This window comes from Parasteatoda tepidariorum, chromosome 6 (assembly GCF_982258835.1).
Source record: "Parasteatoda tepidariorum strain Cologne lab strain chromosome 6, Ptep-v5.0, whole genome shotgun sequence".
Lineage (NCBI taxonomy): Eukaryota > Metazoa > Arthropoda > Arachnida > Araneae > Theridiidae > Parasteatoda > Parasteatoda tepidariorum.
This window is the reverse complement of record NC_141760.1, coordinates 79,100,113-79,120,233: the sequence shown is the minus strand read 5'-3', so window position 1 is coordinate 79,120,233 and position 20,121 is coordinate 79,100,113. Positions and strand designations below refer to the sequence as shown.

Genomic DNA, 20,121 nt, shown 5'->3' with positions numbered 1-20,121 from the left:
CATGGACAAAATATCCTAAGAACAAGTTGTTGCAGAAGCCTCATGTTGCGAAGGAGCAAAATCTCACATATTTTCTTTGAAGCACTTTTTAAATACAAAATTTTACACGTGTAATGCTTTATTCTCCGTAAGACTTTTTGAATTATATTTCCCTTAATAGTTTGTCCTTGCAAAAATTTCTCTCAGCTATTTGTCATAATTCTCTGCACATCTGTGAGGTTCTTCATGCCCTATTCGCATGATATTGCATGGTTTACCTGCCTGATAATTTGCTGACGTTTTTGTGAGCAAAATTTTGTTAATGTGGCTTTTGGATTCACTGAATATAAAAATAAAAATATGAAGATTTAATACCTAGAACTTCAAGATAAGTTACTCTCTTCATCATGGGCACCGTATTTATCTGGCACATATACTGTCCTCTATCAGACTCTTCTACGCTTGTTATTGCCAGATTCCAATTCTGACGGTTCTTATGATCCAGAGAAATTCTATAGTTTCTTGTGATCACGTGGGTGTGAATGCTAAGTATAGTCTGGCTTTCGACCCTTATCCATGCCACCTGAGGAAAAAATTTCACACGTTTAAAATGCAATTAGATGAACATCGGAAACATTAAACTCCTTATGCTTTAGACAAAAAAACAATCACGTTTTCAAGTATTTTGTAATAGAATTTTCTTAAAAGAATGCGACTGCAAGTTTTAAATGATTAACTGTACTCTTATTTATTTCTATCACTTGGCATAAGGATCTCAATTCAAATATTATCCTTCTCATTTGAGTAAATAAATAAAATAAGGAAACAAAAACAATTATGTAGTAAACGTGTGTAACATTTCTTAAAAGTGATATTAAATTCTAACGTTAATTGCGTTCTTATAACTTAAAATTAACTAAATATTACAGTCGCCATAAGACAGTCCAATAAGAGATTATAGTTTTACATATGCCTTGTTATGAATATGAATACAATTATTTTTATGCATTCACATTTGGATGTTGAAAAGGAAGATAAAAGTATTTGAGGTATAGCTACATATATTAACTAAATATTTTCGGTCAAATCTATAAATTACTTTTATTTTTTATGAGCCGAACTCAACAGTGAAATCACCCTATGACTAGAATAAAAAGAAACAATAGGGAATAAAATAGAAAACGAGAAAAGGCTTCAATATTTCCTACGCTTTCCATTATCACACGCACATACTCTTCTAATTTCTATGTAACCAACTGGATACAATCACTGATCGACCCTGAATTATCTGCACTAACAGTAATACTTTTATTTAACTACTTATTATTAGAGGAAAGAGATTGTTACACCAATACAGTAAAGTCTCAATTATCAGTTTTCCTTCCTTTACAAATATTTATTTTGTTACTGGGGGATTAATTGAATTCTATCGGAAAATTAAATCCCTTATTTTTATTAGTTAAAGCTCTTGCGTATTTTTTTCCTGAATTGAGAAAACAAACAAGGCATAAATTAACAAGAAATATATCAAACATCACTGCTTATTTACTTCTTAATCCTTAAAGATTCGTGCTGTAGTTTTTATTTACTTATAGAATTTCCATTACATTTCATTTAGTTTCAGTTGAGATATTTTTTCAAGTTATTATAGTTTGGAAGATAGTTTGGTTTAGTTTTATACTAATTTCTGGCATTCAATTATTTTTTTTTTGTCAATTCCAATGGTATAGGGGAGAGTCGATATTAAGGAGTATTGCTTATATTTGTGTATAATATTGAGTAATAATCAATATTTTTGCATGTTTCTATTGTTTTATCATCTAATTAAATAATGCAAGGAGAATAAACCAAAAAAGGAGTAGTTTAACTTAAAAAAATGGAAATTTAAAAAATTTGACTACTGTATTCAACACATTTTCGAAACTATTGTTTGCCATGTTACCAGCAGCATAAATACTTGAAACTTTGAAAATAATCTTTTTTTAATATAACAATTAATATCCGATGGCTCATTGACTTGAAAAAATAATCTCTACATATGAAATCGACAGTGGGCGGGGGTACCAGGCACTCCCCTACGTCATTTTTCATTTTTGCGGGTAGCTGTAAAACACTCCGATTTATATCTGGCATTTTAATTTTCTATAAACCTGGTAAATGCACTGTAATAAGTTAGGTTATTTGTAATTTAAAATATTTTCTAAGCTTTGTAGAAATTATAATTAGTTTTTTTTTTGTTTTTCCATACATATTTAAATGCTATATACAAATTATATTTTCACTATCACAAAATTATTTTTACATGCATTACTTAAGCATACTAATTAAACTATAATAAATTTATTGTTTTTATTTAATCGCTTTTTTTTTAAAAATTTATACTCGTTTTATATAAAGTTTTTCTTACTTAACTAATTAAATTATAAGTGTTTCCTCTTTTGTAATTTTTTTCAGCTCTCACGTGTCTTTTTATCCTAAATTTTCTTATAATCAAGATTTATATACCTAATATACCTAAATTTTCTTTTTAATATATTTCATAATTAATTTTTGAGATACCATTCAAATGTTGTTTTTTAGTATATAAATCCGATGTTTCGAAAAATGAGCAGGTATTTTAAATGAAAATATTTTTTTAATCTCATTCTACCACTTTGTACTTAAAAAATCTCATCTTGCATTTTTCGAATTAACTATCTCTCTGAAATATATTGTGCATTATAGCAATAAAAATTTAAAACAAATAAAAAATATGTAACGAAGAAACAAATGCACGGAGTAGATAGCTTCTTAGTTTCGTTAAAAAATTATTACGCAGCTTCTTTTTTTTTATAGACACATTTACTTTATAAAGCAGTTTTTCTGTACAAATGTTCTTCATGTTTTATTAAAACTTCAAATATAGTCAAATCTTTTGAGTCAATAGCATGAATAATTTATTTTAAATTTGTAAACGAAATTGTTTTATTTTTCATATGAATTTGAATTTATTGTATTTCCATGTAAATTCAAACATGGATCTTTATATGTTTGCAAAATTATTATTATATAAATCTCAACCAAAAGACTTTCATAGCTATATAACGTGTTTACTTATTTGTAACTACTAAAATAAATTCCTAAACGATTTCAACCATTTTAAGAAACGCAAATTTCAAAACACCAGGTGTAAAAAAATATTGTTCACTTATATGCTCCTCTTTGATAAAGTATTTAAAATGTATTTATCTTTTATTATATTCAAGCATTTTATCTACACACATATAATCAAAGTATACCTAATTTAATAATTAATATTTTTATTAAAACTATTATACTTATTATAAAGTATTATTTATTTCGATTTAGTTTAAGAATTTTTATTTATTATTACTAATTTGCAACTAATTTTGTAACAATATCTATATTCCGAATTTTATGAAAATTGCTTGTTTAGTCATTTATTAAAATATTATTTTAGAGTCATAGAAATATATCATGAAGATCACATAGTGGAAAAAGAACTCAGAAATTTTTAATTCTAGGAAAAACAAAATAAGATTCATTATTCTTTTAATTGGGATTATAACACATTTTTTTCATACTGTAAGATAATTGCAACTTTATTTGTTTAAATTTAGAAAAAAAATCTTGGTATATTTAATATTTTTCAGAAGTTGAAAATTAAATTTTGAGTATGATAATCAAATCGATAATTCAAAGTCTCAAATGGATTAGTATATCTATGGGAGATTTAGACTATGCTGCCAATGATGATACGTTTGGTGCGTTTGCAAGAAAGATCTTATAATGTATATTCAGTGATATACAAAAGAAATATATAGTAATAATACGATCCATAAGATCCAATTTACTCATATAAAGAGCTATATATCATTAATTCCTTTAACTAAAAAGGCTCAAATAAGCAGGACTCATCATCAGGATGCATAAAAATCACAACACTAAAAAATATTCAGTACCAGACCAGCAGGCATTCGAAGAAAAGGCAGACAAAATTTGATGGTTAAAGAGCTTGGAAAATAATCGATTAGTACTGTTGACAAAAACTGAAGAGCAGTTGAAGGTCGAAAGTATGCCTTGTAAAATCTACTTGAAATAGCCATGGCAAGCGCCAGGCTGCTACGTTAACTGAGAAGTATATGGAAACTAAATTTGGATTTATTTTATGAAATAAGAAAAAAACTTTAGTCCATTCTTTTTCAGCTGCCTATAGCTACTTTACTGGCAAACAACCATATTTTGTCTGTAATTAATTGAAACGCAAAAAACAAAATCTTCTTGTATATTTTAGTCACGTTTATTATAAATATTGCTAAACGTATTTATTGTCAGAATTTTTTTACATTTAAAATATTATATATTGTTCTTTTTTGTTAAATTACAAAAATGTCGAAATTTTATAAAATAAAAATGCCTTATTTCTATTAATTTAATTTGTTCTTATGTATTGTATAGTTTAAATAATTTGCACAATCAAGAGCATAATATTTTAGTTATTATTATTTGTTATTAACTATTTGCAAAATTATACTTTGTATTGTTGAAATGTATCATATTTTGCTTATTATAAGTTATTGTCAAATAATGTGCAATGAAAAAACCTTGTACATTTAAAAATATCACATTTTATTTAGTATCTTATGTTGTTAATTAACGTACAATGCGGAACATCTTATGTAATTATATGTGTCATTTTTCAGTCAGATTTCCTAAATAATTATAAAAAAGTAACAATTTATAGATTAAAAATATCATTTTAGTCAGCTTTATTTGCTTTTAACAATGCAAGCATGTTACTTTTACTCATTTATCGAATTAACGCTTAAGGACAAAACATAAACAATCTAAAAAAAATGAGTAAGAAACATAATTAAAAGGTAAAGTAATTTAGTTTGCTAACTAAGATCTTAATATTCATAAAGCAAATAAATTCATTACCTAAAACTGAAACAAAAGCTTCAGTTTTAAAATAATTGTCTACTAAATGAAAGCAATAATTGGTTATTACATCTAAGTAAACGCATAAAATCAATAATGGCTCAGAAAAGTTATCAACAAATATGCAAGCAAACAATATTAAAGCATTCAGTGAATTGATGAATAAATAAATTGCTATTAATTTCTACTCAGAAACATAGCTAACATAGTGACTTTTCTCATTTTGTTATTTATAAGACAAAATAAGGAAACCGGCCTTGCGGAATAATTTATCTCAAAGCTAATTAAATTTTCCAATACGCCAAACTATAGAACTCATCACAGAAATTGCACGCATTTGTCTTTAACTTAGAAAATCAATGAGAAAAGCATCATTCATCATTTCTGGCATTTAATTCTTTTCTAATATCAAAGTAAAAAATCTGAAAGGCGAAAAATTGTATTTCATTTTAACTAATATCTTAGAAGATTAAAAAAAAAGTTTTATTTACTAACTATAAATCATACTTCAGTTTCAACGAATGTTTATATGTTGTTTTCTATGTCTTAATCATGTGAAATATTTAAATATTTTACGCATCATTTTTTTAAATATTTTATTCATGTCTTGTCTTCAAATATATTCTATATATATTTCTTCAAATATATTCTTAGCCATTTTTTACGCATATCGTTCGCATGTTTTATTATATACTTTATTTATATGCTATTTTATGTATATCATTTTATGTGTTTTTTACATCTGCTGTTTGTGCATTATATTCATAAAATGCAAAAAGATGAGCAGGCAAAATGATACGCTGATTTTATATAGTTTATTTATCCTTTATTTTCCTAGATATTAATGTATTTGTTCATGCCTTTTTCTGATGCTCACAATGTCCAAAATATTAAAACCGTTGATTAAATTATTACAAATTCATAATTCTTAGTATTTAATTATTGTTTAATATGAAATTATTATTTCTGTTAATTCAATTTAGTTGTTAAAATTAATCGTTATGTTTCTTGTAAAATATAATTTGTATATCATATGAATACTTAAGTCTTATGTTAGCTAGCTTACATGCAATTATTAATAGTTTTGATGCAATGTACTTATTAATTGTTATCCCAGGAAGTTTTGTATGTTTTTTTTATTATGCTTAAGAAATTTATTTTAAAGTTTGCAATATACCAAGCCACCTTTCTCACGAGAAAAAACTTCGCTGATCTGCGCGCTGTCAAGTTATTTAATTAGAAAAAAAATTAATCCATTTTGTCATGTTCTTCATGTTAATTAAATTTTGTTATATATATTGATTGAATTTAATTAAAGGTAAAATAAAAAATGGAGTGACGAAAATTCTATTTTATTCAGTTATTCTATCTTAATATATTTTTAACAATTCTATTTCAACTCTAATAATTCTATTTTAATAAAATTTAATAAGTTATTATATTTTAATGACTTAATAATATTCTTTTATTCAATAAGCATTAGTCATACTTCAATTTTACTGAATGTCCATAGACAACTTTTTATATCTTAAGTAGTATATTTCATGTATTATGAAAAGAAGCACACATTTTATCATTATCTTATTATCGCTAATATATATGTTGCCGACAATTTGAAATTTGTTATTGACGATAATTTATATTACCGACAATTTAGTGCTGGTATTATTGGACAAAGTATGAAATACAAAAAAAAAATTATATTTTAGGTGATGCACACAATGCCTTAGTATTTTCTACAAAGACATATACCTTAAAAAATATAATATATGATAATTGCAGAGAAAAAGGAGAGGAGAAAGAATTTTTTTTTAGATTTTATATTTTTAAATAAATTTTTGAGTAGATACTTAAAGAAAAATTCAATTTTCCTCATTAATTTTTTTTACATTACTGGCCTATTTGATTATAATCAATAATATTCGATTGGAAATATAAAAAACATCCGTGTTGGGAATATCAAACAAGGAACCCATATTTTGTTTCCGTTTATTCTATTTTAAAATAACACTTCTTAGCAATATTTTTTTATTTACAAACACTAAGTCATATTTAGTTTTAAAGAATTCCTATAGATTACTTTTTTGAATCTTAATATGTATATTTTTTGTATAATTTTTTGCGAACTTTTAATTTTTATAAATAATATATATGTTATCGGTAATTTAAAAAGTGATGGTATGTTTGAACAAAGTATGAAATACGAAAATTATTCTGTATTTTAGACATGACATGCAATGCCTAGGTGACAATGCCAATGAAGAGAATAGGAAGATTTTTTTCTCTTCACCTTTTTTTAAATAAATTTCTGAGTCGAGGAATAAAGAAAAATATAAAGATTTTTTATTTTCATTCTTTTTTTAATAAATTTCTGTGTCGACGATTAAAGAAAAATGTCATTTCCCTTATTTAATAAATCTGTTTTTATATTACCGGCTTATTTGATTATCATTCATAAAATCTGATTAGAAATAAAAAATCATCAGTTTCGGGAATAACAAGCAATGACACATATTTTTTTTTATCTGGATTACCATACAAGTTACAATAAAAAATACATATTGATTGAATGATAAATACATATGACTACTTAACGTTCAAATGCTTGGTATTTTCTGAGAGGGGAATGTTTAAAGAAGTGTGATCGTGAAAAACAGTTTAATCATTTCATATTTTATTCGTTGATATTTGGAATTTTATGTAGCGCTAAATTTCCAATTTTAAAGATACCGCAGTTTAAAATGTGTCTGTGTTTTGTAAGAAATTATTCATTTGGACAAATTGGACATTTGAATAAACTACATAAAAACTGTTTTTTAATAAAAACTTTTAGTATAAGGTATGCGTACATAAGCATTTAGAAAAAGAAACAATGAAAAAGAGTTTTCCTCCCAATTTTAGATTTTCTACACGGTTTTTGAAAGAATGGATTTCTTTTTAATATTTAATTTAAAGTACTTCGCTTTTTTATCAAATTATATGCAATTTTTTCACGAAAAGATGGTTTTAAAGTTATGTGATAGTTTTACTTCATGCTGTTAGAGACAATTTTAGATAAGCAACCCAGATCTAAATTAAACAAGTATCTAAAACAACTAAAAATAATTTAAAACTTACGAAAAATTAAATACATTCAAAAGGAATAAAAAAAACAGTATTTAATGAAATGAAATTAACTGCTTACCCTATAGAATCCTAAATTTTCTACAACGCAGGTTAGATAAGCAGTGGAACCTTCTGTTACTGTTACATTCGTTGGTTCCCCGACGAATTCTGGCTCCATGTCAGCTGCAAATTTAAAATTATAACATTTCAATGCACATCTGTTTTAGGAACATCACTCTAGCTTTAATTTCTGCATCACAAAAATCGAGCTTTAAATTCTTAAACTTTAATACTTAGAAAAAAACAACTATATGAATCGTTTTACACAAAAACGATTTCAGTCCTGCTAATGACTTCTTAAAAAATTTAATTAAAACTTATTCATGAATGCTTTTCATGACAGTGAACAATAAAGAATCTTAATTAAACAATGTTTATGGCTTAGGCACTACAGTATGCATAATTTTTTCGCATTTTCCTTCGACTGTAAGAGATGTAGGAAATAGTTTTCTTTTTAACTCTCTCAAAAGGTAATTAGAAAGGCTGAAGTGGTTTCTATATACGTTGATTCAAATAGAACTAGATGTTTCCTCGCTATCAAAACTAAAATGAATTTTTTATTATTATTGAAATATTATTATAAATTATTCATTATTGTAAAAAGTAATTTCAGGGACACTCTTGTACATCTTATGTAACATGATTTTGAGTTGCACATATATGACAAAACTTTCTTTCTCACACATTTAATTAGAAATATCTATAGCTAAAAATACATGTCAAATTAAAATCTTTAGTATAAAGACGTGGTTTAAGCCAGATATTAAAAAAGAGGAATTTTATATTAGGAACATACATTACAATCATAATTTTTTTTATACAATTGTCTTTAAAATTAAACGAATGTTAAGGACCTACAATTCCACAAATTGTCCATGTTTAAATTTGCAAGTGTTACAAAATTATCTTCCTAGCAAAAGCACATTAAAAGTAAACATTTTAACATGAAATGGAATTAAAGATCCACCTTTCTCAACCAATTAAATAAAACATAGGTGAATGTAAGGGCAATATATTTTGAAACGCAGATAGGTTTTACAATACAAAAAAATTAGCCTCAGTCTAAATCTTAATAAGTAAAATAATGCAATATATAGTTATATTAAATTTTTAAGGAAAAAAAATTTTTTTTTTTGCTTTGGATCTTTTTTGTTGTTTAACGAGAAACTTTCCCAGTATACAACTCAGAACATTGGCTATATCACGGATGATTAACGAATTTGAAAGTAAGAAGTAATTTCATATCCTGTAAAGATTTCGAAGATTTTGAATATGTATTAGCAAACCATGGCATGTTTGAAATCGTTCATAATACAATCTAAGTGAAACACGCTTTTCTTTCTAACTCATCCTCATAAGTTACCATCATGCATGATGAGAAAATGAAAATTTTGAAATGAAAAAAAAAAATTTTTTTTAAACTTTCACGAACCTATTCGAAAAAAGTTCGCGTGCTTGCACTAGCTTTAGTAAAATAATGTTAAATATGCGTGGTGACAGCTATTAAGAATCATATTGAAAAAATAAATATTTGATGAATTTTCAACAATGGGGAATGATTTAATTAAAATGGCTAGTAAAAAAGGATTGTACAGATTTTATTTCATTCACTTTTCGGTGAAAGTGGGGAAATACAGCGTTTTTTAAAACATGTCAGTCATTGAGAAGGATCCAATATTTCAGCAATAGCATACCATGTGTAGCTTAATAAGACTTGCCAATAAGTCCCTTCGGAGGACAACCTGTCCAAGTTCCTCAACAATTAATTATGAAAAACCATCTCAAAATATGAAAAAAAACATGCGTGGGGACAGCTATTGAGTTACATAGTGTTGATAAAAGCATTACTCGATAAATTTCAAAGAAATAGCAAGATTCAGTTAAAATAGCTGTAAAAAAGGACTGCAAATGCGCTTTCTTTTGTTTACTTTTCAACGAAAGTGTGGAAATACAGAGTGATACAGCATTTTTTAACGTATATCTTTAAAAACGAACCGATATTTGAGCATTAACCAGTGAACAAGTTTGAACCAGTCCAAGTGCTATAACAATTTAATACGAAAAATACATCAACATTTTAAAAAAATATCCCTTCTCTGAGAAAAAAAATTGGTCAAAGCTAGAATAAAGTATAATTTACCGTATTTCTAGCTCTAAGAGAACACTAAAAATCTCGATAAATTCTACCAAAGGTTAGTAGGTAAAGTATGAGTTAGGTAAAATTAACAATAAAATATGATTTCATAATTTCTGGTAAAATTTAATAAGACTGTAAAAATTCGGTAATTTTATCATGATTCCTTAAATCTTGACATAAAAAAATTTATTCGGTTAAATTCACTTATCACTTTTGCATATTTTACTAACTGAGGTTTAATAAAAGCTATACTTTTAAAAACTAGAATTTCCTGTAAACTAATACCATATGAGTAGAAAAATAACGAAATGAATGTTTAAGTACTATATTTCGGCGTTTTCAACCAGAATTGTGTTTATTTTCTTATTTATTTATTTACCAGAAATATCATTACAATGCAGTACATTAATTTTACCAGAATTTTTTTCACCCACATAGTATCAATAGTGGCACAGGGAAGAACATAGAGAAATATATTCTCTAGAATATATTCTAGAAATATATTCTTTAGAGAAACATAGTGAAATATATTCTCTAGTAAGGTTTAGAAAATAGCTTAATACATAAACAAAAAAAATCTTTTAATGTAATTTAATTTTGCTTTGTAAATACATCATTACATCATAATCATCCGAGTCGATGATTTTATAGATTTTCTAAACCATGCGTTTAAAAACAACAGATTGCTATTCTATAAAGTTTAAAAATTTTGACGGATATTCAATACTCAAAACCTTTTCAAAAATCTTTTAACCTTAATGAAATAAAATTAAGTTTTTAAGTTATTTTCAAAATTTTTATTCCTAAATGAAATGTATCCATTAAGTTTCAAGTTTTCCGAATTGTATACATAATTATGGGAAATAAAAGTTGATTTAAATATTCGAGAATGCCCCTTTAAAAATAATAAGGAAATAATTCGAAATAACTGATATATTCATAAAACACTTGGTGAGAATAATTTAACGAAACTGTTTGATTAATCTGTAAGACACTCTCGATAAGAAGCTTTTTGACATTACCTTTTGTCTACTTGGGAACGACAGAAAGATCCGATAACGTGCTCAAGTAGAACCATTGACTTGTTGACTGTGTAATTCAGAATGACTAACTGTTCAACAATATGATGTAGCAAATGTATGACACAATTGTACTAATTATTTAAGCAATAAATACAACAGTTTTCGTAGATTAATTTATTTGTATATAAATCGAACATGAAATAGGTGAATTATACAGGGTGTTTATAAATTCCCGGACCCATTTTGATGTTAAATAACTCATAAAATAATGAAGATATAAACAAACTTATGGCATTTATTGATGGAATAACTCATATATTTTCCTATTCAGGTTTGAATATTTTTACTTTTGTAAATATCGCCTGCGCGTGTGGTTAATTTCAGATAATTTCATTTCCAGTCTAAATATCTGTACTTTTCTCAATATCGTCTGCTTATTAATTGCATTTTTCTCTCTTTTGTTTTTGGCAACTATTGCAATGTTATGTTTACTTTTGATGTGTGTGTTCTATGTGATGATTTATACGAGCAGATATTAAGGAGAATGCATACACCACAAGAGAAAGCACAGATTTTATGGCAGTTCATAGAAACGAAATCGATAGTGCAACCACAGAGAAATTGCAGAAGAATTTACCAAAAAAGATCCATTGACAAGGGTCATGAATCTTTTTCAGTCTATCTAACCATTTATGTTATTAATTTTAATCTATCTTTATTATTTTATGAGTTATTAAACATCAAAATGGATTCGGGAATTTATAAACACCCTGTATTTTGACCTCATGTATTATTCGTTAAAAAATTTCAATATAAAGAACTATTTTCTTATTGAGTAACGTAGTTTTAAACAAAATAAAACCCTTTTAACTGAATTAAGTTCAGAATTTAAGATCAATTGCAGTCGACGTTTTTTTTTAAATTTTAAACTCAAGATTAATTGTTCATATGGCACCTCGGCAAGAAAATTGACACAAACTAAAAAGCAACAATTTTGAAGTAATGACGATAAAAAATATATCTCCATCAAGAGTGCCACATTACTATAGAGAACAAAATAATTTACCACTGCAAATAATTAGCTGAATTTTTAAGGAAGTTTGTGCTATTTCAGAATGAGTCTTATAGTTTTCTTTAAGTTGATTTTACTCAAATGCTGCACTTAAGGATTGTGACACTGTTCTTGCCGAGGTGTGATATGTTCGATTTATTCAATCTTCGAATTAACAAGATCAAGAAATTTTCTTTGTTTATAAATTTTATAATTTTTCAGCTCAAAATTGGTCGGTAATTCTTTCCTTGAATACTTTTTTAAAATTTTTAATGCAGCATTACATTCTGTCACCTTCTTTAATTTGATATTGAAATAAAGAATGCACCTTGAAATTTCCAATTTTGAAACCTTTTCGAGTAAGTGACTGCCTCTGCTCTATTTTTAGTAGTACATAGAAACAAGTTAGATAACAATAGAAATAGGGAGAAAATCTTATCTCAATTGTATTTTAATAAGCCATTATGGAATTTTCAGGAGAAATTGCAAATGCTAAATATGATTTCAGAAAACGCTTCTGAAAGCCAATATTTTCCTACTCGACTAAGTAAACACTGTGATCGCTTCATAAGTTATAAAGGTTGGAAAAAGTCAATATGTTTCAAACCCCAATCTCAAGTCTCTCCAGATTTGATTTGTGAAAACAAAGCAGTTCTGAAATTGCCAGTAGAAATGTGGAAAATAAGGTAAAGGTGAAAAATAAATTTATAAGAACCATGGTATCCAAGAGTTCAAATCTGTTCAAGTTAATTTACTAAGCGCTACTGATGGCAGCTGAGGATCTCATGCCAATTCGGATACATAGGAATGAAACAAGATTCCAAATTATCCAGATAAGCATGCGTTTCAAGGTGGAAAAAATAGCTTTTATTATTCATTTATAGATATAATTTATCATTTATTAGCGAAGATGAATTTAGTGTTTACTAGGTGAAGAAAGTGTTTACAGTAAGAAGTATGTCTATTCACTTTAGTTATGATTTTCATATATTTTTAACTTTTCTTCTAAAGCATGGCTAATTTTTACTTAAAATTCCTTAGTGAACTCTTGAGGGATTCTTCTAAATTCATGTCTTCCGATTTCGAAAAAAAACGTTTTTTTTTTGTCATTCCTGCCGTGCATTACATAGCTTAATAATAATTATTATTACCTTAGCGAATTAATAATAATATTTACAATTCAAAAATCGTTTAACGGTAAAATATTGTTAAAAGTAAAGTCTTAAATGAACAACTCCATAATTTTCAAAGAAAACGGATTTTAAAATATTTTTTTGCACATTGTGAAGTTAAGCTATTTTTCGTTGTGACTGTAAAATAAAAATCGAGATCAACATACAACTATCTCAACTCAGTTTAAAATTTATGTAGCATGATAGTGTATAACACTGGATAATGTTCTACTCTATTCTTGCTTTCCATGCAGATTTCATTTATGGTTAAGATTTATAAAATAAATAATATATACTATAGTTTGCAAGATAAAAGTGTATTAAGTGCCATATTAATTATGTCGAGTGTTTAAGAAGTTAAAACCCGTTTTGTGTTGCTTAAGTATTTCAAAAGTTACTTTTCCATTTAACGAATTTTTCATATAACGACTTTATTATCGGGATTTAGCGACTTCGTTAAATAGAGGTCCGACTGTATATTTTTCCTCAAAAAATTTTGATTTGATGGGATAATTTGAGGAACTAGATTTGATTAGTTAAGTTCCTTTACAGAAAATATTAATAATTATTTTTTAAATTTAGTTTTTGCAGAGGTTTTATTTCTAGAAACAGATTTCCAATTCATTTAAATTAAATTATATAATTTTAAGTTAGGAAAAAATTGTAGTAAACATATTTTCTAATCTGTATAATAGTTTTTGAAAGCATGGAAGGAATAATGTAAATATGATTAAAAGTAAAGATGTTATAAGGACTGTAATGATATTTGCACTAAACAATTACCAAATTGGTTTTCTTAATCAATAGTTTTTTTTTTCTATTAAAATTTGCTTCACAAGCTCTTTTCTCAGACTTTAATGATTACTATATCATTTCTTGCTAGAAAGGATTTTAAAATGTATAATTTTCTGAACCTAATAAAATATTGTAAGTTTTTCAATAGTAATATTTTAAGTGATATTAAAATTTTCATTTAATTTTTACTAACAATATCTTATAATAGGCTAAAATAATAGGCATATTAGGGATATATTTTCTACTTTGCTTAAAACTTCTTGTAAAAATAAGTTTAAAATACTTTTTGATGAAAAAGTAAAAAGAATTAAATTTTTTTACAGATATATTTTTAATTTTTAAAATCATGTATTGCTTAGAAAATTTTGTATAATTTTTATATTTAAACAAGGAGAAGAAAATATTGGTTGCAAATTTCAACTAAGACACTTTTAAAAAGTCTCATGTTGTAGAATTAAAAAATACAGTAAATCTCTAATATATATGCCTTAAAAGAATGTGCTTTAAAATATAAAATTTTTAATTTACTGTAAATAAAAATATCAATACTTAATTTTTTCCTATGTATATATTTAATAATCTTTAAAAAATTAACAAGTTAAATCGTTTTTTTTAATTACCGTAAAAATTTAATTTCTTGCAACCATATTTTAAAGTTCGTTTTACCATGAATAATAAATGAAAAACAAAACACTAAGTGTGGAAACAAAATCGTATCATTTTGAGGTTTTTGAGGTGCTCTTAATGAGAAAAGTGTCTTAATGGTAAAACAGAAAGTATTTTCTATTAAGAAGGGTTAAATTTAATTGAGTTCCAGCTGTTTTTATTTTTGTCTTAATAATTCTATATCTTAAATTTTATCTTAAATTATAAAGAAATAACTTAAATTAAATAATTTTTGCATTTTTAAAGTTATATTTAATGGTTTTATATAGCTTTGTGATTTATTGCAGAATGGATAGCAGCAATTTACGAAATAAAAAGAACGTTGCAAATGCTTAAATACTTCTTTGTGCCTTAAACTTCTTAATTTATGATGCGTAATAGCCGCACTAATGCTTATTGATTTAATATTTTATTACACGCTCACCAGTACATTATGTTGCTATCAGATCAGTTTGCTTCTTTTTTGCAAAAAATTACGCTGATTTTATTTTAAATTTTTAGCTTAATTTTCTTGATAAGACCAAAGATTACCAATAAGATTAGATAGACGAACTGGTATTTCACAAAAATATAAGAAATGCATTTAAATTATGTATATTTCCAGAGACCTTAAATGTAGAAATATACTTAATTCAGTGATTAATCTTTATAATACAACGTTCGTTAAATCTATTTTTGAATATATGTATTGACATTTTCTGTGAAAAACTATCTTCGTAATTAGAATATTAAGCATCAAATTATATTTGACTTAAACTTATTCCCACAAAGTTGAGGAATCCCCTGGTGTTAAAGTGTTTTTTTTTAAATTATTTTATAATAATTTTAATATTTTAATAATTTTTTTGTTACGTCAATAAATAAATATTACCTCTGCGGTGAGCATCAGCATAAAACACAATGTGCATTATGTATATATTCAAATATATATAGGTATATTTTTTTAATGGAAAAATATCTTTAAATATAATACCAAGCATAAATTTAAATTTGAACTAAATTTATTCCCTGTACAGTTGACGAATCCCATAGATTTAAAGTAATTTTTGTTATTAATATTTTCGTTTCACCAATAGAGGAAAATTACCTTTTTTGATTGAGCATCAATGAAACTGCATAAAATGCAATATGCATTTTGTATATTTTTAAGTATGTATACATGGATATTTTTCAGAGAAAAAATATCTTCGCAAAATAACATTAAGCATCAATTGAAATTTGATCTAATTTCATTCCCAGCGCAGTTGACGAATCAGGTGACGCTGAAGCGATTTTTATAATTATTATTTTTAATTAATATTATATGTTACACTAATAGACGAATATTACCTCTTGGGTGAGCATCAATGAAACTGCGTAGTATCAGACTAACGCATAGGAAGACATGCCTAAAATTCTTCGATTTCATCCTCTCGAATCTCAATCAACTACACACTGCCTAAACTCCGGGAAAATAACTCACCTCAACTCCTGACTCATACTCAACAATACCTTGTTCTCATTTGTAAATCGGAATTGCTATTTCATTGTTAGGAAGTCCCTACAAAATGAGCCAAGAACTTCCTTCGAAGACACCCTGGGGGTATATATCCATAGAAAGGGGAGTTTTGTGTTTATGAGAGGAGCCCGAATGATGAGAAGAGTTTTATATTGAGGGGGTGCACACAGGTACACACGTGTCTCCCAATAAAAGTTTTGTGCCCATTTCCAAAAGGGCGCCTGCGCGAATACTTAGCATGCTTGATTAAACCGTCTCTGCCGATAAGAACCCCTTTGTCACCAACATGTTCCCAAGATTAATTACATCTCTTCAGGATAATTAGGTAGGAAGGCATCAAAAGAAACGCGCCCGCCGGTGTTATCGCTGCCTGACACCACTACCCCCGGATTGATATTTTAGCTCCGCACGTCAATAAAGGCAGTTTCATTATTACGACAATGCTCAATTAATATTGCCCTTCGCTTCATCAAGAGCATACAGCCCCCCTCCCTCAAAAGAAGCCCCCCTTGTGTCTCCTTCGAGTTTCTTTTCCACTGGATTTTCATTCCCCCTTCTTCTTTTGCTCGAAACCGGCGATGAGACTCGGGTTTAATCAAAAGCGCAGAGAAGGGTCGGGTAAGGAGGGGTTCTGAAGATTTGGGGGAGGGTTTATTGAAATCATTGGGTGTGTTTGTTTGAAAAAGCTTCTTCGCGGCTCGATATCAAAGTCATCAACGATTGAACGGGAGTCATCTTCGCCAAAGTTCTCCATGATTGGATTTTTGTCTCTTATTGGTGATTGTCTTTTATTCGCCTTTTGTTATTTTTGTCATCATTGGGTATTTCCTTATCCGAGTTTAGAGGTCGTTAAGTCAAATCAAACTGTAGGAGGCAATGGAAAACGAGAAATTTTTGTTTAGAAAGTTGAAAGTAAAAACCGCATAAATGGAAAGGAGATTCAGACTTTTCCCACTGACAAATTTGTTGTTGGATGGAGGGTGGCGTGGGGGGAAGGGACGTTTGAGAGTATTAATTATCGAAGATATTCGAAAAAAGAATAAGAACTTTCCTATTCGATCATCCGTTCACTTTCTCTTCACTCCCTTCCCGGAAAAGATAAACCGGAGCTTCGATAATTGAAAAGTTTTCCGGAAAAGTACAGGGAGAGCACCTGGATATTGGGGGCTTTCCTTTTAACGACGCAGTCTTTGATTAAAAGAGGGGTTTTTGATGCCGTCATAAAGGCTCGACTGAACGTAGAAATTAAACGTCGTTACGTTAGAAGAACAGAAGTTTATAAACGTCGAGCGCCCAAATGATTGAACCATTATCCCCCGCGTCCTTATCGTCTATCTTCCATCTAATTGAGTCGTTTGTGCAATGACAGGAAACTAGTTTTTTAGTTTTTTTTTCTTCCCCATGTTGCAAATAAATGGAAATGACGGAGTCTTCCTCCATAATTTTTGAATAATAATGTATAAAAGAAGTAGCATTATGTTCTTTGTTATCATTTCAAACATCTGACTTTTATGTTTCATTATTATTCGAGATTTTTCGGTTTTGTTTTTCATATGCAAATGGAAAATAAAGTCTCTTTGATTACAGATTTGTTAACAAAAATATCTTATATTTCACAGCAATTATTTCTTTAAAAATTACTTTTAATGCTTCCATTTGTTTTTACATTTAAAAATGGTTTTTATCTTGCAAATACATTTCAATTAAAGAACATACATCTAATCACAGATATTTTTTAAAAAAAGTAAAAAATATATAAATTTTTGCAGCTAAGCTGTAATCATTTCCAGAGAAAAGGAAATCATTAGTATTCAAATATGTTTTTTATAATTACTACAACATATGTCATTTTATAATCCTGCAAAAATATTTTAATCAAGCATATTCTAATAACATGAATTAAACAAATTCTGCGAGATAAAAAAAGATATCTTGCATGTACAAAACTTTATTGTAACTTTCCTTTAAATATTATTTCAGCATATCATTTTCTTTTAAGTACTATTTAAATATATAATATTGAAAAATACTGAAATATAATAATTTTAAAATTTACTCTAAAGGGTAAATAATTAATGTAAAGAGTAATTAATGTAAATAATACAATTCATAGTAAGAAGACAGATTTTTATTATATTTTTTTAATTGTTTTATTTTTTTTAGTTTGTCTCACGAAATTGGAAAAAAAAACTAATTTTTTTCTCAAAAAAATTTAAAATAAACAAAAACATCAGTTTCAAATATCTTTATTTTACACTAATAAATGTTTCTACGGTTGTGTCATTTCGAAGGAAATACTAAATCAGATTTCTTAAGATTTTTTTTGTTCTTCTTATTATGGCGACATGGTTCAGTAGTTGAAAATTTCCTTCTTTATTTGCTTTGTTTATTAGAATAAACTTTCTGAGTTAATCAAACGTTGGTTGGAGCTAGAAGGGAACTACATAAATTTCAATTTCGAAATTCAAATTTTTTAATTTATTTGAAAGCAGAATGCTTGAAAATAGGCTCCACAAGAGTAGCAAAACTGAAAAACAGTGTGTTTATTAAATAGCCATGCATTTCGTGCAAAAAGTAAGTGAAAGATGTAATCTCAGCAAGATCTGTGAGGGATTACCTAACCCTTTTTATTTAAAGGATATTTGTGTTAATTTTTTTAATAAATTTATCACAGTTGCTTTAAAATACCAAGCATTCTGAAAACTCTGCAGTTCACAAGTTTCATTTTCAGCACGGTTTATTGATAATGTAGTTTGATATTGCACAATTTAAAACGTGGTAGAAAAACTTTAAAAAAGTAGAAGGTTATTTTTCGTTTAAAAAAAATCTGCTATACTTTAGGAACAAAACTTATTTTAGATTTAAAATCCTAACATTCGAGTTGAAAAAAAATCTTGTCAATGTATTTCATGATCACAAATTTTAAAGCAAATATTTCTTTTCCCTAATTTTCTTTTCCTTTCATAGACCTTCCACAGTTACCAAAGATTGATAGTATTCTGCAATGACCAATTCAATACATATTTCTAAAGATCTGTTCAAAAAAGTGGTTGCAATGGAAGAAGCAAAATATTTACAATAATACACATTCTAGAACCCTGGTCAAAAATACAGTAATAAATATGATCGCAACGAATGTCGCTAAAGTACATACAATAATACACATTTCTAAATAGAACCCTGGTCAAAAATGCAGTAAAAAAAGTGATCACAACGAATGTCGCTAAAGTACATACAATAATACACATTTCTAAATAGAACCCTGGTCAAAAATGCAGTAACAAAAGGGATCACAACGAATGTCGCTAAAGTACATACAATAATACACATTTCTAAATAGAACCCTGGTCAAAAATGCAGTAAAGAAAGTGATCACAACGAATGTCGCTAAAGTACATACAATAATACACATTTCTAAATAGAACCCTGGTCAAAAATGCAGTAAAAAAAGTGATCACAACGAATGTCGCTAAAGTACATACAATAATACACATTTCTAAATAGAACCCTGGTCAAAAATGCAGTAAAGAAAGTGATCACAATGAATGTCGCTAAAGTACATACAATAATACACATTTCTAAATAGAATCCTGGTCAAAAATGCAGTAAAAAAAGTGATCACAACGAATGTCGCTAAAGTACATACAACACATTTCTAAATAGAACCCTGGTCAAAAATGCAGTAAAAAAAGTGA

At 27.2% G+C, this 20,121-nt stretch overlaps 1 protein-coding gene across 2 annotated transcripts in view; it reads right to left on the bottom strand.

Moving 5' to 3' along the window:
* The window catches only part of LOC107447254 (lachesin), a 116,728-nt gene extending 100,212 nt beyond the window's left edge, over positions 1–16,516 (bottom strand). For both annotated transcript variants that reach the window (XM_071178474.2, XM_071178475.2), the window contains exons 1-3: positions 16,258–16,516; positions 8,105–8,208; positions 355–562 (exon numbers count right to left, since the gene is read on the bottom strand). In XM_071178474.2, coding sequence (XP_071034575.2) covers positions 355–562; positions 8,105–8,208; positions 16,258–16,336 — 391 coding nt within the window. In that variant the 5' untranslated portion in view covers positions 16,337–16,516. The remainder of the gene's footprint in view (positions 1–354; positions 563–8,104; positions 8,209–16,257) is intronic.
* Positions 16,517–20,121: the final 3,605 nt, after the last annotated feature.